Below are 23,330 nucleotides of genomic sequence, written 5' to 3'. Positions count from 1 at the left end.
CTTAAGGGTATGAATGCTCGAAGGGTGAACAAGCTATTAGAGTTGCAAAGTATGAAGGCCAAGCAAAATGGAGGACTGAACAATGATCTGTAATCTGCAAATGAAGTTGTAAGTTGTTATCAGATCAAGCCTTACTGTTACTCTCTAACAATTGTATCAGTCTAGGGTAAATCCTTTGGATTAAGGTTGACCTAAAAATCATTTGTAAATCCTTTAACCAAGTGATATTCCAAGTGAATGGTCTAAAGTCCTCTAATAAGACTCAGTCCTAACAGGGTGATTGAAATCCTTTAACAGGGTCACATTTAACAGTGTGTATTGTAACCTTTAACAGGGTTGGCCTTTCATAGGGCATCACTTCAAAAGAGTGAAAGAGTAGCATGTTACTGGTGGTTTTCCCCAAATTGGGTTTCCACGTAAATCATTCTGTCAAATGTGTTAATGAATCTGTTATGTTTCATGTTTACATTTCTGCAAGTTGATTTGCCCATAACCTACAAGTTTTTAAGTGATTGCATAATCTTATGAATGCATGCATGATGAATAATATTTTATGGGTTTACTAAGCTGTGAAAAGCTTTATTTATACATCTAGACCTTGAATAACTAATTCACCTAAAGTATTCCAATAGTCATATTGATAGGCACTTACTCCCAACTCCCTTATTACCAAAACAGTCAGCAACGGAGTTTGCCTCATGATAGATATGAGAAATATAACACATTTCAAATGAAGGAAATTCATCTTTCAATTTTTTTTCTTCCAATTGTCAATTGTTCAAGATGGCTTATGCTTACCCTTGAGGTAGCTTATAATGTTGTTAGAGTGGTCACCAACCCAAACTTTCTTGTAGTCTAGTTGGTGAGCCAGCATAAGACCACCCCTATGACTTCAGCTAGATGGTTAGTCTGGATTGGAATAGAAATATGTTTATATAATTTATAATTATATTTCTTTAACATATAGAAGAATTTAAGTTATCTTCAAAATTTATAATATATTATTAATTGTTTTATAAATTTTCAAAAAAATAAGAGTGATGTATTTTTTAATAATTCTTTATTTTTGTATCCTAAAACAAAAAGAATCAATATACATTTTTTTTCTTTCTAATAAATTGGTTCTTTAAATTTATACAATTAGTCATTTATTTATTTATTTATATTGCACACCCCCTTAATAATTCCTTTGTTCTAACATTGACAAGGACAATATGTCTTTGACAAGTTGCTCTTTAATACTGTTTTGCCCCCATATTTAAACTATAGATGTTGGATTAAAATCCCAAATAGAATTGTAAATACACCTACACAAGTGTTGTTTTGTTTCCAAAACAAAAAACCATATGCAATACACTTAAAACAAGACTACAGATAGGGCTGGAAGAAAATTTCAAGTTTCTATTAATCACAATGTGCCAAACTCAAATTATACTGAGATAACAAACTAACCATCTACAGCCATGAAGTAGGCAAGTCACTCACTTTGATACATGTTGGTTAGCATTATGTCTTCCTTAATTTTATGGTTTATAACTTGACTCTTAGTGTGCCCAATGGAAAATGGAAAAACAAAGCAGCTAAAAATATAATGGGTTTTTGTAGTAATCTATCAAAAACCCTTGAATTGAAAGGTACAACTCCCATTTAAATGCAAGATTTGCAATGAATTTATTTTTAAGTTTTTGGGGTATGCTCTTAACCAAAGAGCAATAGAGGCCAACAACCAGATTGTTTAACACTTAAAACAATCCAAGCAATCTTCAAAGAAAAGGACTAGCTTCTAATATGCAATCTATTCTACTTAAGAATGCAAGATTGGAAAACATGCAAGACTACCTACACCAATATGAGAGGAGGAAAGATGACTAAACGACAATTCCCGGTTTGCTGAGATAACTAAGATTTGACAATTCTTGGACTATCCTCGTTTCAACTACTTCATTAATCAAATCTCTCACTTCTCATATAGTCAATGAAACATAGATGAAATATTATGCACAACACAAGGGAAAAGAATAATACTTCTATTGAGGAAAATAAATCTTATAATCCACTGAAATGAAAGAGATAAAACCAAGTTTACTTGCAATCTTTCAGGTTTTAGTTACAACACTTTTATCCCAAGTATCATATAGTAACTAAATGAACAACAAATTAAAATGTAGACTCATAGTCACACACAGTAGTCCTAGCTACATGAGTTTGCCCACAAAATAATTTGCCTATCTTATTTACTTCTCAAAAAGTTACATTTATAGGCCTCTACAAAATGGCCAGTAAAATTTAATGATTGCATCGCAAAGAATCTCTGAATGGAGGAAGCTAAAAATAGCACTTGATGTTAGGATAAACCACGGACAGAAATAAAAATTACATGCAAATATAACCAATAACAGAAAATAATAGAACACACAGAAATGAACACAAGGCACCAAGATTTAACGTGGTTCACCCAATCCCTGGGCTGCGTCCACCAAACAGCAAGTCCGATCTTATTACAATCCAGTGATTACAACCTGATTACAATCCGTAATCCCTTACAGCTCAATACCGCCGCAAGAACCAATTTCGTATCACAACATTATGAAAAATACCCAACCCTAAGCCCTTTTATACAAGTATTAAACCGCTTTAGGGTTATAACATGTCGGCCATATGTCGGCCATAATATGTCGGCTACTGCCCAAAAAAGTATGTACAGTACTTTCCTGATCAGTCACCACAATCTAACACTTGACTGGTCATTGTCCATTATAGAGTCTAAGCCTACTGAGAAAATTCCAAAAATGGCTACAAAGAGAATTGAGAGAGAACAGAGAGCGACAAATGTTTGAGAGAATATTAGAGCATCATGTTTTCTTTGGGGTGATGGCAGCATTTGTCTTCATGTCGATCGCTTCTTGCAACAATTCCAATTGGTCTGTCAATCTATTTCATGCTATGTGCATGGTTGTTTGATGACTAGACATTGCCTCCCTTAGTTTGTCAACATCTAACAATAGATTCCCAAATTTTTGATGAGTGGGGGATCTTGGTTCTTCATTTGATCAATCCATGATTGACCATTTTGACCAAATTTCCTTTCCTCCTGCAACTTCAACAGAAAGTTATTGTTCTCTTCTTCATTTGGATCAAATGTACTGGTTGAAGTGCTTCCAAGTTCAATTCTGATATAATCTAGCAGTTCTTTGTTTGAGGACTTCAATACCTCCTTTTCCACCCTTAAATCCTCTAGTCTGTCTTCTATCTTTTCATTAGTAGACTTCAAAATATTAACCATGGAATCATGCATGGGATACCAATGTCGATCATTCTGATTTGAAATCATTGGCAGTGAGTTCATGGAACTTTCCCTCCTTTTGAGGCTCTGCTATCTCCATTAACATGTGACCAGTTGAGGGATCAGTGGCCAACATTGCTATGGACTTCTGCTTCTTCATCTTTTGTGATTTTGGCTAAGAAGAAGTTGCTTGCGTGATGAGGTCTTTGGATGGGGTAGATTCCTCATATATTCGCTTTTTTTGATCAATGGTCTCCTCCAACCACGATTTGGTTGAGAGAACATAGATTGCCGATTGAAGGGTTGTGGGGTCGAAGAGCTTCCTTGCCACTGGGGGTGTCCCTTTGTTCTAAGTGGCAGTGGGGAAAGTAGTCACTTTAGTAACTGAGAGGGCCAAGGTATCCCATTACTGAGATACATCCTACTGTTGACCATCCATGGGATTGGTGTCACCATCAAGGTTGATGACTTGGATAGGGGAGGAAGGCTTGGCCACTGATTTCTCTTGCTCTTCATCCTTCTCCTTGTCCCTAAATTTTCCTGTATTTGAAAGAGAACCTCATCCATACGTAGGGATAATCTGAACATTCTTCTCCGGAGGTTGATCTCCACCTTGGTCGATAGATTGGGTTGGGTTCGCTAATGTTGAAGTGGTAGTAGTGGTGGATGTTGCTGCAGTTGATTGAGCAGTTCCAGAAGCAACTCCACCAGTAGCGCCTGTGCTTCCCATTCTTTTCTTTCTTGCTCTAGTCCACTCCACTCATTTTTTCATCCTTTTAATGATCCCATGTATTAGGACCTCCATTGTATCAATGATAGGAGCCTCAGGCGGAGTAGACACAATGGGAGTTCCCTTGATCTGCTCAAAGTATGAAGGATGCATATAGTAGCCATCATCTGCAAGATCTGCAATATCAACAGAGTCATTATACAACTTAATTTCATTAATTGTGAGCCTCAACCAATACCTCTCCCAAGTTTGGTATTCATTGTGACATCTAGCTCAATAATCTTCAATGTTTGTAACATTTCTATAAGCATATTCTATCTTCAAATGATCTCTTACGAAGTTCACATACTAAGGCCTGAGTACCTCATAATTAATCAACTTAATCTTGTTAGATTGTGGTGACTGATCAGGAAAGTACTGTACATACTTCATAAATAGTGGGGTTCGGGGCACCGGCCTGAAATTTTTTTTTTGGGCAGTAGTCGACATGGTAGCCGACATATTATGGCCGACATATGGCCGACATGTTATAACCCTAAAGTGGTTTAATACTTGTATAAAAAGGGCTTAGGGTTGGGTATTTTTCATAATGTTGTGATACGAAATTGGTTCTTGCGGCGGTATTGAGTTGTAAGGGATTACGGATTGTAATCAGGTTGTAATCACTGGATTGTAATAAGATCAGACTTGCTGTTTGGTGGACGTAGCCTAAGGATTGGGTGAACCACGTTAAATCTTGGTGCCTTGTGTTCATTTCTGTGTGTTCTATTATTTTCTGTTATTGGTTATATTTGCATGTAGTTTTTATTTCTGTCTATGGTTTATCCTAACAAGTGGTATCAGAGCAAGGTTGTCTTTCAGTTTTCCTCTGCAGGAAAGTCTCACGGTTAAGTGGGAGTCTCACAGTTGAGTGGGAGCGATGGCAGATGAGGGTAAGTTGAGGGTTGGCAGGTTTAATGGACAGAACTTCCAGTTATGGAAGATGCAAATGGAAGACTATTTATATCAGAAGGATTTATGGAAGCCGTTGGAAGGAAAAGCCTAGAATCAGGGAACTATGTCAGAGGCTGAATGGGATCTTTTGGACAGAAAGGCACTCGGAAGCATTCGGTTATGCTTGGCACCATCGATGGCATTTAATATTACAAAAGCAAAGACGACAGAAGATTTGATGAAAACCCTAGCGACACTGTATGAAAAGCCCTCCGCTTCGAATAAGGTATTTCTCATGAAGCGTTTATTTAATATGAAAATGGCAGAAGGTGGATCTGTTGCAGATCATTTAAATGAGTTTAATACTATTACTAGTCAGTTATCTTCTGTGGGTATCAATTTTGATGAAGAAATTAGGGCTCTCTTGATTTTGTGTTCTTTGCCTGAAAGCTGCAATGGCTTGGTAATGGCAGTGAGTAATTCTGTTCCTGGATCTAGTACCCTAAAATATGATGATGTGATCGGTGTTATTTTAAGTGAGGAAACTCGTAGGAAATCCTCAGGTGGATCTACATCAGGAAGTGCTTTAAATGCACAAAGCAGGGGCAGAGCGACTGAAAGAGGAAGTAACTCTAGAAATCGTGGGAAATCAAGAGGAAAGTCAAAGGGGAGAAGGTCTCAATCGAGAGGACCAAATGATTGCTGGTACTGTGAGAAACCAGGGCACAAAAAGAAAGATTGCTGGAATCGAAAGAAAAATGAAGGAGATAAATCAGATGGAGACAAGGAGGCAAATGTGGTAAGTAACAAATTTGAAGAGGATGCTTTGCTTCTGTCTTTAGAGAGTGTTGATGATTCATGGGTTTTAGATTCTGGTGCTTCATTTCATGCTACACCTCATAGAGGTTATTTCATTGATTATGTCCAAGGGGATTTTGGGCTTGTTTATTTGGGGGATAATGAACCCTGTCAGATTGTTGGAAAGGGAAAAATTAAGATTAAGTTGCAGAATGGGAATCATTGGCTACTACATGAGGTAAGACATGTTCCAAAACTAAGTAGAAATTTAATTTCAGCAGGGCAACTCGGTGATGAGGGTTGTGTAGTTACTTTTAATGATAAAAATTGGAAGGTTTCAAAAGGTTCCCTTGTAGCAAAAGGTGTGAAAGTAGGCACCTTATATCTTTGTACAGGTCATATTGTTCCTTCTACTTTGATTGTTTCAGAGAAAAATGAATATTCAGGAACAATTACTGCAGTTGAGTAGGGAGAACAAATAACTGCTGTAGATTCTGATACAGCGCTGTGGCACAATAGACTTGGGCACATGAGTGAGAAAGGTATGAAAGTACTTCATTCAAGGAAAGTTTTACCAGGTTTAAAATGTGTGAATATGGATTTCTGTGAAAGTTGTGTGTATGGAAAACAAAAGAGAGTGAGTTTTGTAAAGACAGGGAAGGAAAACAAAAAGGAGAAATTAGAGCTTGTGCATACAGATGTATGGGGACCAGCCCAGGTATCTTCCCTTGGTGGCTCTCATTATTATGTTACATTTATTGATGACGCAACTAGAAAAGTATGGGTTTATTTCCTTAGACAGAAATCTGATGTATTTCAAACTTTTAAGAAATGGAAATGCTTGGTTGAAAATGAGACTGGTAAGAAATTAAAATGTCTCAGATCTGATAATGGTGGTGAGTATTGCAGTCATGAATTTGAAGATTATTGCTCCACTAATGGTATTCGTAGACAAAAAACTGTTCCAAGGACTCCACAGGAAAATGGAGTGGCTGAACGCATGAATAGGACTATAATGGAGTGCACAAGGAGCATGAGGTTGCATGCTGGGTTGCCCTTACACATGTGGGCGGAGGCTGTCAATACTACAGTATATTTGATTAATAGAGGTCCCTCTACTCCTTTGGGCTGTGGTATTCCAGAGGAAGCATGGACTGGTAAGAAGGTGAGTTATTCTTTTCTCAAGACCTTCGGTTGTGAAGCTTTTGCTCATATAGACTCTGAAAATAGAACCAAGCTAGAAGCTAAATCAAAGAAATGTGTCTTTGTTGGATATGGCATTAATGAATTTGGTTATAGGCTTTGGGATTTTGAAAATCTTAAAATTATTAGAAGTCGGGATGTCATATTCAATGAGAAAGTGTTGTATAAAGATCTGTTGCAGCAACATGAGAAGAAAGAAGATGATTATGTAGTGCTGGATGATACTCCAAAAGCTGATGTTCCAGCCATTCCTCATGATGTGCAACAACTGCAACAACAAATACCACACACACCAGTGAATGTTAGACAATCAACAAGGCAAATTAGACCTCCACAAAGGTTTTCTCCCTCTTTGTATTCTATTTTACTTATTGATGCTGGTGAACCTGAAAGTTATGATGAAGCTGTGCAGGTGGATACTAAGATTCAGTGAGAGTCTGCAATGAAAGATGAAATGGACTCTTTGCTGAAAAATAAGACATGGGATTTGTGCAAGTTGCCTGCAGGTAAAAAGGCTTTACAGAATAAATGGGTTTACAGGTTGAAAGAAGAGGAAGGAGGTAAGAAAAGATTTAAGGCCAGGTTAGTTGTAAAAGGATTTGCACAGAAAAAGGGAATTGATTTTGATGAGATATTTTCTCCTGTTGTTAAAATGATTTCTATTCGTACTGTTTTAAGTCTTGTGGCTACTGAAGATTTGCATTTAGAGCAGATGGATGTTAAAACAACCTTTCTTCATGGTGATTTGGATGAAGAAATATATATGGCTCAGCCACAGGGTTTTGAGGTCAAAGGTAAGGAGAACTTAGTGTGCAAATTGAAGAAAAGTTTATATGGCTTGAAGCAAGCACCTCGCCAATGGTATCTGAAATTTGACCGTTTTATGCATGAGCATGGATATAATAGGTGTCATTCAGATTACTGTATTTATTTTAAGAGGTTGGATGATGATAGCTACATTATTTTATATGTTGATGATATGCTTGTAGCTGGGTCTAACATGGATCATATTAAGGGGCTGAAACACCAATTAGCACATGCATTTGCTATGAAGGATTTGGGGGCAGCAAAACAAATCCTTGGCATGAAGATTTGCAGAGATAGGAAGAACAGAACATTGACGCTATCTCAAGCTGATTATGTTGAGAAGGTGTTGCAACGTTTCTCTATGGAGAATGCTAAAGCTGTCAGCACACCTTTACCTGGTCATTTGAAATTGACTAAGGAGATGTGTCCCAAGACACAGGAAGAGGAGGATAAGATGTCCAAGGTACCCTATGCTTCAGCTGTAGGAAGTTTGATGTATGCTATGGTATGCACTAGGCCAGATATTGCACATGCAGTGGGAGTCGTTAGCAGGTATATGAGTCATCCAGGATTTGAGCATTGGAATGCTGTCAAGTGGATTCTCAGATATTTGAGAGGAACATCCAATAAGTGTTTACACTTTGGGGGCTCTACTACTGATTTACAGGGCTATGTTGACTCAGATTTGGCTGGGGATATTGATACCAGGCGGAGTACTACAGGTTATGTCTTTACTGTTGGTGGGGCAGCCGTGAGCTGGGTTTCCAGGTTACAGAAGATTAATGCTCTCTCCACTACAGAGGCAGAGTATGTTGCTACTACAGAGGCAGCCAAAGAGATGATATGGCTTCAGTTCTTCTTGGAAGAATTGGGACATCCTCAGAAGGATAATTATTTGTTCACAGATAGTCAGAGTGTCATTCATCTTGCTAAGAATTCAGCTCTACATTCTAAGACCAAACACATACAGTTGCGGTACCATTTCATTCGGTCAGTTTTGGAGGATGGACAGTTGAAGCTGGAGAAGATACATACCAATGACAATCCAGAAGATATGTTGACAAAGGTTGTAACAAGGGAGAAGCTGAACTCCTCTTCAGCTTCGGTTGGTCTTTTAGACTGAACATGAATAAAAGAACAGTAGAGTCCAGGATGGTTTGATCCAGTGGGAGCCCCATGTGGTAGTGGTATTGCTACAGGATCAGTCTCCAAGTGGGAGATTGTTGTTTAGTGTGGAGCCTGATCAGTCCCCAAGTGAGAGATTGTTAGATTGTGGTGACTGATCAGGAAAGTACTGTACATACTTTATAAATAGTGGGGTTCGGGTCATCGGCCCGAAATTTTTTTTTTGGGCAGTAGCCGACATGGTAGCCAACATATTATGGCCGACATATGGCCGACATGTTATAACCCTAAAGCGGTTTAATACTTGTATAAAAAGGGCTTAGGGTTGGGTATTTTTCATAATGTTGTGATACGAAATTGGTTCTTGCGGCGGTATTGAGCTGTAAGGGATTACGGATTGTAATCAGGTTGTAATCATTGGATTGTAATAAGATCGGACTTGCTGTTTGGTGGACATAGCCCAGGGATTGGGTGAACCACGTTAAATCTTGGTGCCTTGTGTTCATTTCTGTGTGTTCTATTATTTTCTGTTATTGGTTATATTTGCATGTAGTTTTTATTTCTGTCTGTAGTTTATCCTAACAAATCTTACTCTCAAAACTTTTAACTATATTCCAAGCATTGGATCTAGAGGCACAAGAATAGGGTCCAACCACTACTGGAAAGGAAATCCTGGCTATCTTCTTTACGTTTAAATATAAGGTGTTTACTTCCAGTATTTGTCAACACAATCTGACAAGAACAACCTTGTCCTTAAGGTACCTAGGAAGTCTTTTGGGAAAACCATCAAAAGCACCGATTCGTAGGTATGAAAAACTTAGGAATTGGATAGAGCAACCGAACTGGCCTATAGCCAAAATAGCCTCAAGTGAAAATCTTCTCTTGGGACAGCCTTGCAATTCCTGGCACAATCTCATAGTGAAGGTATTGTTCACTTTTAACTCCACTACAGTTGGAGATGTGGGTAGAATTCATACACCCTCATATTCTCATCATAGTTTTCAATACTGGGAAGGCCCGACCACAAGTGATGTGTGGCTAAGGCATATATTAAATATGAGGACATATAGAACTTCTTGAATCCCCTAGCTGAATTCAACCACAAAGAAAGCTCATCACATATGGCCCCGGCCCAGTTGATTTGTAGTCCCTCGACACATATGATTTGCACAAGGAAGAAGTGATGCTCAACGAAATCCATAATTTCTTCCTTTTCTTTCAATCTCAGCAGTAGCACTAGGATGTCAACAATCTCCCTTTTCAAATTGGTTCCAAAAATATTTTTTGGCATTTTTCTCTTCTTGGAACGAGGTGCTTGGAACCACATTCTTTGCATATCCTCCCTTCTCAAGGTTTTCTTTTCATTAAACATAGCTGCAAAGGACCCAAAATCAATATCACTATATTCTTCCTACACTGGCATTCCGAATGCGGACTGCATTAAGGCCTTATTTATCAAGATAAGGATAGATTGATTAGGAAATAAGATTTTCTTTGTTTTTAGATTATATCTTTTGATGCATTCCCCCACTATCTTTGGAGCCTACACAGCCATGGGAAATACGACAGCTTCTACCAATCCACTTTGTTTCAATTTCTAGGTAATTGGGTGGATAGGTTGAGAATCAAGCCTTCTGTGAAGATCTCCTAAGTCATAAAACTTAAATGAAGTATTAGTAAGATCTTCTTTCCAAGCCTATGAGTCGATCATAACCTGCTGCTCTAATTTCCATTTGCTTATGATTTCAAAGAGGAGGCAATTGCTCGATAAATAGTCGTTGAATCAATGAGGAAGCAAGTTTGAAGCAATTCTGATGAAATAGATGCAGAAATCCAAATGTTGGCGCCATACGAATGAAATTAAGTTAACCAACAATCACAAAGGTAGGATTTGCAATAAATTTGTTAATCAACGGCTATTTAAAACTTTATGTTTCTATGCATATAAAGTTTCACAAATTCGAAAGCCATATTACTTCACTCAAAGTGATATAGTATCGTGAAAAGCCACTTATCGAAACCAGGGATTTTAGTTTAATGGAAAGTGCCCTGTTTACTTCAGATTTTGTAATAGGGATTCACACGATAACTTTAAATATTCAGTGGGAGAAGTGCGTATCCATCTTTCCGTAAGCTTATCTTTCCTTTGATTTGGAATTGTAGTGAAGGGAATGATCCTTCGATACTTTGGGCATTACATTTTCTATTTCCTCGCATTGAGCATTCGAACACTTGATCTCTTTTATATCAGAAATGCACCTCTATGACTGACTTTACCGAAAGCATCTTTTGGACATCTCTGTGGAATATTCTCATACTATAGCCATGTAGTTGTTTATTTCTCAAGTCTTTTGGAGAAGTAGCTTTTTAATTCCCGTAGGACAGAAAACACCTCTGAGAGTAACACTTTCCAGGGGAAGAAACACGCTAAAGCATTTTCCCCTTGATTTGATTAGATATCTTGAGATGAGATGTTGAGCATGGGTTTACCATTGTGGGCTCAAATTAATTCTTTTTAGTATTATGCCTGGGTCTCGTTAATGCATAAAAACTTTGAATGGAACACAAGCCATGGTGGCTTTGGAAACAGGACAAAAAGCTTTCATTTCCATTAGTGAGCAACTAAAAACTTGCAAACCTGTTCCCCTTCAAACATATAGATTTTCACCTCAGAATTTTGGTTCAAGACCTTATTAGCTGTAACTTTGCACTTCTCTAGACTTGTCCATCATAAGTCAAGTGAGTGTACTTCTGTGAATGCTATTGTGACTTTGTTCTCCGGGTTCATGCTTGATAAAGTTCGCCGAGTTAGATAGTGGTGTAGGGCACCCTTGTGTCAAGGGGGCGTCAAAATAAAAATTATTGCTTAATTGGTCATTAAGATAAGTTTAGGTCATATTTGGTGATTTTGGTCCAATTGTAAAGGTGTTAGGCCACTTGGTGTTTTATAAACCAATGGTTTTTCACCTATAGGACCCTTAGGCTTAGGTTCATGCTAAGTGGCATCTAGGGCTTAGGTTTTACACATTTACATTCTAGGATTGTAGGCTAGGAGTTAGTCTTAATTTTGGTCAAATAAAGCACTTTTCTTAAATAAGTTGCTTAAACATGCATTCTTGTTGCAAAATTTTTGTAATGCAACATTTGTCAACTTTACAAAAAGTTGTTCATTGTTGCAAAATGGCAACCAGTCAGGTGGTTCAATTGATTCCTGCGATCCAAGTCAGTTGGATCAGGCATGAAGTCTTTAAATGCATCTATGTACCTGTCACAAGGCAAAGATTTATCATTCTGTACGGTTTTTGTTTTGATATTAATAAAAATTCTCTGTTTTCTCTCTATTTTCCTGTTTCAGACTATTGTTTCGTATCTTTACAGATTGGCACAGCTCCAAGAAGCACATGAACAGATAGAGATTTGAATCCCCTTTCAAATGCTTCAAGTCTGAAAAAATTTGGTGCTGATTGGAGCGAGTAATCAACGTCTTTCTCTGACAGGGTCTAAAACCCTCCTTCTCTAGGGCTTCGAACAAATGGACGTTTTTCTACCAAACTAACTGGCCAATCTGCTCGAAAATTTGGAGTTGTATCGTATGATGAGTCCTTTTTATGTTTCTAAAAGGAGAGACTTGGAAGAAGCGTTTTACCATGATTAAATCCGTGCCCTAGGGCAAATAGTCGGGTTGCTTGGCCTAGGAATTGTCTAAAATGAACTCGCAGACCAAAATGTATGCAATGTCTCAATCAAATCAGGCAGAGCAGAGCATGAGACGACTGTAAGGTACTCCAACATCTTCATTTTTCTTATGTACCCATCTTTGTTAATGTTTCTTTAGAATCAAGCCTAGATAGGCCTGCTAGGACTGCATATGTATTGGACATTCTCATCATGCTGGAGTAAGCATTTAATGTTGATGCTAGAAGATTGGCAAGTATTCAAAGAAACCATTGAATCTTCATTGGCTGTCTGGTCAAATTAATAGTTTTTGATTGATAGGATTGTCAACATAATAGTGCCTGTTAGATGACAGTAAGAAGGATGATACTGTTTGTGAGTTCATAGTCATATCGAGATAATGTTTTGAAGATCAATAAGCATTTCCTCATGTTTGATCAATGCCCTGGAATGTTCCAAAGTGCTAATAAAACAGTGAATCATAGTTTAATGACTGTCACAGTCAACAGTGGCTATTTGGTTCAAGGGTGAATAGCAAGAAGTTTGGATTTGTGTTTGAGATTCCAAGGAATCAACAAAAGTAAGTCTTAAACAGTGTGAAGTTGGTTAGTGATTTGGGATCTTCAAGGATTGTGTCAACCTTTGGGAACGCAGTTGTGACAAGTCTGCCATAGTGGATGCTATAAGAGAGTTGTAGTCAAGTGTACCTTGTCATTTGTGAGTCTATTTCCTTTTGGGCAGAATTAATGGTTGTAGAGGTTTGTTAAAAGTGTGACATCTAGAATCCTTCGGGGATCTTGGAACATCGGAGTATAGTACATTAAGAATAGCATCTTAAAGAATCAAAGTTCTTTGTGACAGCATTTTCTAGCAAGTATAAAAGTATTGTTTTCTTATAGGTTCCTTGAAAGACTTAAGGACTACAAGTTAAGACAAGGACTATTGCTTGGAGACAGATACAAGAGACATTTAGGTCGCTTCCCTTGCCTCTTTGCATCAGATAGCTAGCCATATTACTTAGAATCTGAAGGAAATGAGAATGCTGAAGTAAGAAGGAAATTATGGAAAAAAGGACTCACTTCTCATTGGGAAGACACTTGAATCATATCCCGACTAAACCTAAATCATGTAAGCCCCGAATGAATTGAAATGATAAGAATCCCGCATGGAGAAATTAAGAAAAAGCAAAGAGGCTTGGAAAAATATGCAAGGTGGAAGCCTTGATGATGTGGCTTTGTGACTCCTCTTCATGATTTTGTTTTATGTTGGTGGAAAGATGGCACTCCTGCATATGGTATTGCTATGTCCTCATTTTCTATAATGCTTCAATATGTTAAAAGGTAGCTCAGGATATGGAATAGATAATGTTTTGGGAACCTTCGCTCTATGAAGAGGCTTGCTCAGGAAGGTCTTGATGTCATCACAAGGCAGATTAGAGATTGAGGTTTCTCGGAGGATCTTGGAAGGGCTGAATCCCTTGCTTCTAGAGCTCTAGAAGAATGGGTACTTCGAGAGGAAATTTTTTGGAAGCAAAAGGCTAGAGTTGTTTGGCTCCAGTAAGGTGATCGGAACACTTCCTTTTTCCATAAAACGGTGCAATCTCGTCGGAATCATATCAATATCTCTTCTTTGGTTAATTCTCAAGGTATACAACTGACTTCCTTGCCAGCTTTGTTCCAGGAGGCTACTCGGTACTTTTCTACCCTCCTCTGAGGACTCTCCTCCTGCTAATAATGAAGAAAATATTATTTTGTCTTGTATTCCTTCCCTTATCACTCAGGAAATGAATGATTATCTCATGCGACCAATATCTTTGGAAGAGCTGGAGGAGGTAGTCTTTGGCATGCCTAAGGGGAAGGCTCCTGGTCCTGATGGCTTTCTAGTTGAGTTCTTTCAAGAATTTTGGGACATCATTAATCATGATTTGTTGAAGGTGGTTAAAGAATCCTATTCTAGCAAGAAAATGCTTCGGGCATTGAATTCTACTCTCTTAACTCTTATTCCAAAGAGAGAGGGTGCTAATCAATTGGAGTTTTTTAGACCAATTGCCTTATGTAATGTGGTTTACAAAGTTAGTACTAAGTTGATTTTTGAGAGAATTAAAAAATGGCTCCCCATTATTATCTTAGAAGAACAAGGTGGTTTTGTTGCTGGAAGACAAATTTTGGATGGGTGGTTATTGCTACTGAGGCTATTCACCCTATGGCTACTTCAAGGGAGAGAGCAATGTTTGTTAAGCTGGATATGGCTAAGGCCTATGATAGAGTTAAATGGAGTTTCCTAAGGAGTATTCTTCTTACTTTTGGCTTTAGCTTTGACTGGGTGAGTTGGACTATGAGTTGTGTTACTTTTGCCTCTTTTTTTATTCTTTTTAATGGTCAACCTTCTCAGCTATTTGGTGCCTCTAGAGGCCTCCGCTAGGGTGACTCTCTCTCCCCATATCTATTCTTCATCATGGTTGAGGGCTTGGGCAGATTCATTAAGTATCAGGTGTCCTAGAATTCTATTCAGGGGTGGCGGTGGGGTAATGGTGAGGGGTGGATCAATACTTAAGAAACTTCAACATTCTTTCATTACCTTAATCAATAAATTCTATTAACTTTAATTTGGTAATCCTTATATGTAACTGATAGCATGATTAATAATGTAACAACTCATAAACATTTGTACAATTAATTATACTACCCAGTTGTTAAACATGTGTACAATTAATTATTAGCAAAATACAACTTCTATGATTAGTTAGTATTCATTATGAGGCTGTCCTTAAAGCACCTCTATTAAAAAATTACTTATTTGAAAAGCATTCCAAGAGTTTTGGAATCTTTTTAGTTATTACAGAAGGTAGCTGTACTGCTTACAAGGGCTGTAAGTTACGGTAGCCACTACTTTATTGTAAGGTATCATTATTTCTTCTCCTGCGGCATGTTAGCTTTCACTTTAATATTGGAATTTACTATGGAATTAACATGGGCATTAATAAAATTATTTGTTTGTGGTGATTGTAACAAGTGTCATGTTGTGGCATGTACTTTCGTTAAAATAAATTTTAAAATAATTTGAAATTGTTTATGTCAAGTTATATTATTGTTATTATTGTATTTTTTTGAGAAAAAATAAATTGATGTCTTAATTTGTTTAAGTAGAATTATTAAGAATATTTTATTGAAAATTATGTAGTTGTATATTTTACAAATTTAAAGTTTTACATTTAATCATAGAACTGTTAAAATAGGTTTTGCTATCAAAATATATGTTTTTAAAAGATAAATGTTTTGTGTTAATGAGAGCACATTTTAAACAAATTTATAATTAGTTAGAATCATAACTATTAAAATATATATTTAAAATTTTTGTTTTCATAAATTTAGAAGTTTAACTTATATTTTCTTTAATAAAGCATACATTTTCAATACCTTAATCAATAAATTCTATTAACCTTAATTTGGTAATCCTTATATGTAACTGATAGCATGATTAATAATGTAACAACTCATATGCATAAAAGTAAATAACGTCATATAAAAAATCATTACACACATAACACATATTTTGGTGTCGTAGAAAACCCTTGGTCAAAGGGAAAAATAGCAGTGGAGATGGAAACCACACTTTTTTCTCTGCAGTCAAATAGTTGTTGATTAGGCTTGCAATAATTCTTCCTTCTGAGAAACTTACCCTACAAGGAGTGATTGATACAGTGTTAATTGTATCATTAGTCTGTTAAGACTACGCCACTAAGAGATTTTATCCTACCTGTCTAGGAATTCACCTTATTGGAGGATTTAACAAAAGTTCATACATGAACTTATTAGTCCCGTAAAAGACTTTTTGAAAGAGAGGGGTAAAAATTTATTAAAACATAAAGGATTACAACAAGGAGCTCTATCCTGAGCAACAAGTTCATCAAATTCTTGTAACAGCTCAAGGGGAAGCTGCCCCCCTATCCATAATATTCTAACCTTGAGCATGATTAGAAGCCCATTTGGCCAAACAATCAATGACTCTGTTCCATTCACAAAGAATGTAAGTAAACCCAATGAACTCGAGAGAGGTACAAAAGAGAAGAGTATGATTAACAACTATGGCCAACTACTAACACACACCCTCAAGCTCCCACGAGGAAAGCGAGTTCACCACCACTTGAGAGTCAGACTCACAAATAATCTTGCGCCATCCCCACAAACGACACTATTCCATAACATATAAAATGGCTTGAGCCTTCATGAGATTGGTAGTATGGTCATCCTTATTCACTGAGAAAATTGAATAATTATTTGTACGAGATAACTTGACCCATTTCTTGCTTCTAAGCTTGTCAGATCCCTTAGTGCTTCTCTTCTCGCTCTGTGATAATCTTTTCATTGCTCTCTTTGTTCATTGTCTATCTATCTTCCATTCCCTTAGTATCTCAATCCCTTTTTGTTATCTCATTTTTACTTGCTAACCCTACACACAATCGTGACCATAGATCTTAATGTTAAACTCTTTTTTCATCCTGAACAAAACTTCTGTCATAAACTTTTGATTACATTGTTCATACTTTTCTTCGATAGTAGGATTTCTGAGAACTATATATATACACAATGATAACAACTTCTCCTTATTGAAACCAATACTAAGTGGGCTTATTGGGTCAATGAATTCTCCTTTGGTATTTGGCATCAGTGACAAAACTTCATCATCATACTTATAAAATGCAAATGCTAACATATCCCAATTCTCCTAATTTGCATGACTATTATAATATTGCTTATAATATGGTTCCAATTAAATAAAGAGGTTTTAAGAACATAAATCACAAAGAACAAGCCATGAGAAAAAACACATTCAAATGCAAAAGCATCAATAATACGAAGTGGAGGGCCCAATAGTGAGTGCAGGATATGATCCTTTTTTAGTATTAATTAAAAATACTATTAAATATTTGACTAAAAATAAATTAAAATTTAAAATGATAATACCTATTAAAAGAATTTGTAAAAGCTCACGATTGATAACTTATTTTTGAAACAAATAGCAAGAATTTACAAAAGCGCATTTGCTTCTTCAAATAGGGATGGCCATGTTTCAGCTTTTCATTACTAATTTTTTTCCTTTTATTTTAATATTATAAAATATTCTTTGTATATTTTTGATGTGATTTTTTTTTTGGAATAAAGTCTCTTTATACTATTTCACCTTTTCTTACATTAAAAAATATATATCAGCATACAATTGTATGGAAAACAATATACAATCTTATAAAATTCTCCATTGAAAAAAGAAGCCATCCACATTTTGATTCCATCATTTCTAAAATGAGGCCCCTTTCACACAATTAACCAGCTAGGTCTCCATTAATTGTTCTCCATTTCACATCAAATAAAAGAGCAGGTAGTAAAGCACAATTAAAAGGAGATTCTGTGAACCGACTAGGTAATCTCTGATAAGCTACACATTCTTCATATTCATTCCAATAAAATCTTCACCAATTTAAATTCTAAAGTTAAAATATATTAACTTTTGGTGAAGAAGTGTTGTTGGTAGATCAATTTCTTTAAGAAAAAAAACTGGTACTACCCAGGCCGAAGATATTGATCAAACAATTTATGTTAATTCTATCTAATTCATTCCTTTTTGATTGGTAAGATGCCGAAGTTAAAGACTGATTATTATTATGTGTTGTGATTAAACATTATTATTATTTATTAAGCTTGAGTAAACTTGAATCCAAGATCTGTCAGATACGAGGCTCACAATTTATAGTTGTATTGTTTGCTGTTGTCTAATTTGACAAACTTTATTCTTATTATAAGGAAATAGTGTGGAGAATGTTTTGCCATATTACTGGAAAGAATTCTGTCCATTAGTTAATTTTTAGTAAGGGAAATGGTATGGATTAGTGATATAAATTTTTTATTATCTTATTTGTTAGTTAATAGATTGGTCTTTTTAAGTAATAAATATGATTCCTGTTCAGATTTTGAAGACCAATGTTACTAATAGAGAGATCTGTACTTCTAAAATTAAAAAAAGAAGTGTTACTTCCATTTGTTGGTAATATTGTTCTTTCAAACGATCTTTCCAATTGTTAGTAATATTAGTTTTTGAAATCTGGACTAAAGCGAGTCATATTTAGCTATTTGAAAATGTCAATCTATTAACTAACAAATCTATAATTCTAATTACTTTTAAATTAAACTGTATATTATTTTTCATAAACATTTTGTATTACATTCTATGATCTATGAGGTTCCCTGAGTCTTTCAAAGATATGCGGATTGAGCTCATAAAAGCATTCAAGGTTAAGCTATTGATTTCAGCATTCTTTCCTTGATACCATCTTCAGTTTTGACAGGAGGCTTGTCGGTGAAACCTTTCTGGCTTCTGCCCCTTTATTTATAAATGGATTCGAGGTTAAATGATGAAGATATATGGGCTTCAGTTAGAAGACTTGGTCTAAACAAAAGGATTAAGCACTATTCAATCCTAGACCAGATTTTATTAGTTGGGGAAGGGGATTTTTCATTTTCTGTAGCTCTGGCCAATGCATTTGGTTTTGCAGACAACATGGTTGCCTCCTCTCTTGACACCAGAGGTCTTAAAGATCTCCCAAACCTCAAAGTTGCCTTTCTATTTGCACGTTTTATTGTATTTTGCTCTTTTACTTATATAAGCCTCTAAAAAATGCAGAGAAGATCATCAGTTCATATGGGGCGGGACAAAATAACCTCCATAAATTGGAGAAGCTGGGAGCGATGATATTGCATGGTGTCGATGCAACAACAATGAATAAGCATGAGATTATTAGGGAAAGAAGATTTGATAGAATTGTCTTCAATTTCCCTCATGCAGGTTTCTTTGGGAATGAAAGGGATGATCGAGTTATCAAGTAAGTTCTTAAAACCTTTCAATACTGTATTAAATTTTATCAATATCAAATGTGCTCTATACTAGTCAGTTGTTATGAACCTTTTTTTGTTCACTTTTGTAAAGATTTAGGCGATGTCCGCAATTCTGAGCTCATATGTTCTTCAGCTCCTTTTGGGCCTGTCTTTAATTACTTTGTTCTTGCTGGTTAAGGATTTTTTTAAGTGTGATTCTCAAATACTTAACATGGCTATTCAGTTTCTATTATGTATCAATGCATAAGCCAAAATGACTGTTCAGATGCATAAATTAATCATAATTATAAATTCGTTCATCTTAAGAACTGAATAATCATTTTTCAAAGAGTAGCCTTTCAATTTAAATGATTTTATAATTTAGTATTATAGATTTGTACAATTCATGTTTTTTTCGGGTAAAAGATCAATAGATCCATACTATTATTAGATAGAGGAAAACATTACAACAATAGAAATGCTGCCAAGCACAGTCAAGACTGCATAAAGTGCAATGTCATAATGAGGCTGTCATTTAGAACATCAAGAAGCCGAAGAAGGCTAGAGATGGTGCTGATCAGGGAGATTCAACAATTCAGTCACATTAGGCCCTTCAACCACCACAAACCCCTGCTCCAAATTTGCGACCAGATTTGCAAGGTGATCAGCAATTTGATTTGCCTCTCTATAGCAGTGAGAGACCTTATATGCCTGAAATCTTGGCAGGAGCCTCCAAACTTCTTTTATGACATACTGGAGGTCCCAAGACACTAAGGTATAAGAGGAAAGAGCAGATGTCACAAGTTGAGAATCACCTTCGATATGAAGCATCCTGAAACCCATATCCAAAGACATTTTAATACCCTCCAAAAGGGCTTGTGCCTCAGCAATGTTATTAGAAGCATCAGGGATTCTGGAGTAAGAAGCCCTTAGTATATTACCAGAATGGTTCCTAATAACACAGCCCACTCCTGCTCTACCTAGATTTCCCTTGGAAGCCCCATCGAAGTTGAGCTTAACAAAAGAACTAGATGGTGGTTGCCACTTGATTTCGCTTCTAATATCCTTCTTGGATCTTTTACCCACTAAAACTCCCTATAGTGGGATATAAATTTCTTTCCAAATATTTAGGACATAAGAGTCAAACGAAGTGAATGTAGAAGATAAGTTTTTCGTCCTCATGACATAAGAATTGACACACTTAGATATCGAGCATTCCATCAATTTACACACTTTATCCACCTCTAAAGACTCTTTCCTGAAAATCCTCTTATTCCATTCCCACCATATCCCCCAAACAACAAGTACAGGAACAACTCTCCAAATTGCTGCAAAAAAGGAGCTCTTAGTAACAAAGGCCAGCCAATCAACCATTGAGGGAGTGTCCTTTGAATTGGGCTGATCCAACCAAGTCTGTCCATAACTCTACTCCAACATTCATAGGCAAAATCACAAGGGAGAAGGAGGTGATATGCGTCTTCTCTAACTTTCCCACACAAGACACATAAAATTGTCCGAGATACCCAGTCTCTGAGTCTATCTCTAGTGAGAATATGCTTATGAAGTGCTAGCCAAAGAAAAGCCCCAGCCTTGGGGAGGACCTCATCATGCCAACAAAGGGAAAATTCCGTAGTCTTTGTTGAATAAATACCATTTAGGAAGGAGGAATAACCATCTTTGACTGAATACTTACCACTTTTGTTGAATGACCAGATTAGTTTATCCTCTTCATCGGAAATAAAGATAGACCTCTGATTAAAGATTTTTACCAGTTCAGATTTTTCCTCTACTGGGATTACACTTCCGGTAACATTTTCCAGCTAGCCTTGAGACCATCTTCTGAAACTGAGATACAAAGGTAATCACGAATATTGGTACCCCATAACCTCTCCAAAGACACTTGAGCAGTAGGGAATTTGCCAAGTGAATTAAGAGGGGGATAACCGTTCCAAGAGTCTCACCAAAAAAGGGCTTTGTCACCAAAGTTAATTACCCAAGAGAGGTAGGGAAGTAAGATCTCCCTACTATTTACCAAGAAATTCCACATTGCGGATCCTACTGGAGGATTTCTCATTATGAATATTCTCTCTGGATTATCCGAGTCCAAATGTTTAGTTCTGATAATCCTAGCCTGAAGGGCACTTGGTTTCTCATAGAATTACCAAGTCAGCATAGCTCCCAATTTCTACAATTCATGTTAATAAATCTATGCTAAAAATATTTAATTGAGAAGATGTTAATAAAACTGTGTTAATTGTATAAGTTTTTCAAAAATAAAATCTATGATTAGTATTATGCTTCGTGATCCATTATCAGAATCCTTAAATAATAATAATAAAATAAAATTGTAATTGTTCAGATCCTTGTATTCTCTCAACATCCTAATAATTGACACAGACTTGACATTAGTCTAATTGTTGAATAGAAAACACCGTCAATTATTGAAGATGTTCTTGGGGAACGGAATGACCATGCTTTGCAAAAATGGAGAAATCCATGTTACCCACAAAGAAAAAGATCCTTACGACAAGTGGAAAGTGGTGGAAGAAGCAGAGAAACGTGGGTTGCTTTTAAAAGAAGCAGTGAAGTTTGAGATAGCAGATTACCCTGGCTACACCAACAGAAGAGGAGCTGGATCCAGAATTGGTGAGACTTTCTCCTTGGGAGAGTGTAAGACTTACATGTTCATTTTAAGGTAAATTTATTGCCTGGTCAAGCTCAATATTTTTATTCTTTTGGGTTTAAAGCTTGCTCTAATGGATTTTTCACTTGTTCTTTGCCATTTCCAGGGGTAATGACCAAATTCATTCTGCTCAGCCCAAAATTTCTTTGCAAGGTCACCTAGAGATCCTTAAAGCGGCTATTCAGGAGCTTGAAACTGAAAGGCAAAATAGAAGGGCGGCTGACATTGTAAAAGAAATTTTGGAGTCTTCATTTAATGAGCTAAGGACAGTCGCAGATAAATCATTAAAGGAAAGAGATGAATTTAGAAGGATAAAAGATCGAGCTTTAAGAAAAAAAGCGAAAATTTCCAAACAGAAAGAAAACCTTGCTGAAGAACTGGAAGAGAGCTTGCAATTGGAAGAGGAATTCAAAAGGCAAAGAGACAATGCCTTCCACCAGAAGTATCAAGTTTGCAGAGAGAAGGAAAATATTGCCAAACAATTAGCTGAAGCTTTGAGATTGAAAGAAGATGCAGCCAAACAAAGAGATGCGAATTTTCAGAAGCTTGAATTTGAGAGGAAAGCCAGAATTTATGCTGAATCTGCAAGGGATGAAATATTAAAGGAAAGACATGAATTAAGAAGAAAAAATGATGAAATTCTGCGAGAAAAGGAAAATATTGCCAAACAATTAGCTGAAGCTCTGAGATTAAATGAAAATGTACTTAAGGAAAGATCGGAGGGGTTTGGATGTGGGAAGAAATGTCTCATTGTTTTGTTCTGCTATTTAGTTTTATGTATTTATGGTAATATTCTCAAAATAAAGTGGAAGATTTAAAATAGAGATTAACATATTATACGAGAGGTATTATTTGCTAATAATTGTTAACAATGTGGTATATTTGTAAAGTTTCATAATTAATGTGGTTTCTAAAATTTCAGATGCAGATTTTTTTTTTTTTTATTCATGTGATTTGAGAGTATTTTTTAAAAATGCATCATATTAATATCTATACACATTTTTACACATATTTCAATAGAATATAAGAGTTATATATTTTATTAGAGTTATAAATCAATTAGATAACAACTTTTGATAGGGTCTTAACCTTTCTACATGAAACTATTACAAACTCTCTATTGTATAATCCATACTATCTATGTTCATGTTTAATAATTATACTATACATGGATAAATTTTATGCACTATTAAAAAGGTGGTTGTGCAACATTCTTTTAACCTTCAT

At 36.2% G+C, this 23,330-nt stretch overlaps 1 protein-coding gene across 3 annotated transcripts in view; it reads left to right on the top strand.

Annotated features, from left to right (window-relative positions):
- The window catches only part of LOC149534503 (uncharacterized), a 47,883-nt gene extending 24,853 nt beyond the window's left edge, over window positions 1-23,030 (top strand). The window contains exons 2-5 of one of the 3 annotated variants that reach the window (XM_089805564.1): window positions 18,895-19,134; window positions 19,230-19,428; window positions 21,846-22,115; window positions 22,210-23,030. In XM_089805564.1, the coding sequence (XP_089661690.1) occupies window positions 18,942-19,134; window positions 19,230-19,428; window positions 21,846-22,115; window positions 22,210-22,921 (1,374 nt within the window). In that variant the 5' untranslated portion in view covers window positions 18,895-18,941 and the 3' untranslated portion in view covers window positions 22,922-23,030. Of the gene's footprint in view, window positions 1-18,885; window positions 19,135-19,229; window positions 19,429-21,845; window positions 22,116-22,209 lie in introns of all 3 variants that reach the window. The other 2 variants (XM_089805563.1, XM_089805565.1) reach the window with 2 other exon arrangements.
- Window positions 23,031-23,330: the final 300 nt, after the last annotated feature.

This window comes from Cupressus sempervirens, chromosome 10 (assembly GCF_028749045.1).
Source record: "Cupressus sempervirens isolate cs-2001-9-10 chromosome 10, ASM2874904v1, whole genome shotgun sequence".
In the NCBI taxonomy this organism is placed as follows: domain Eukaryota; kingdom Viridiplantae; phylum Streptophyta; class Pinopsida; order Cupressales; family Cupressaceae; genus Cupressus; species Cupressus sempervirens.
The sequence above is the reverse complement of the archived record's forward strand: the minus strand, read 5'-3'. Positions and strand labels throughout refer to the sequence as shown.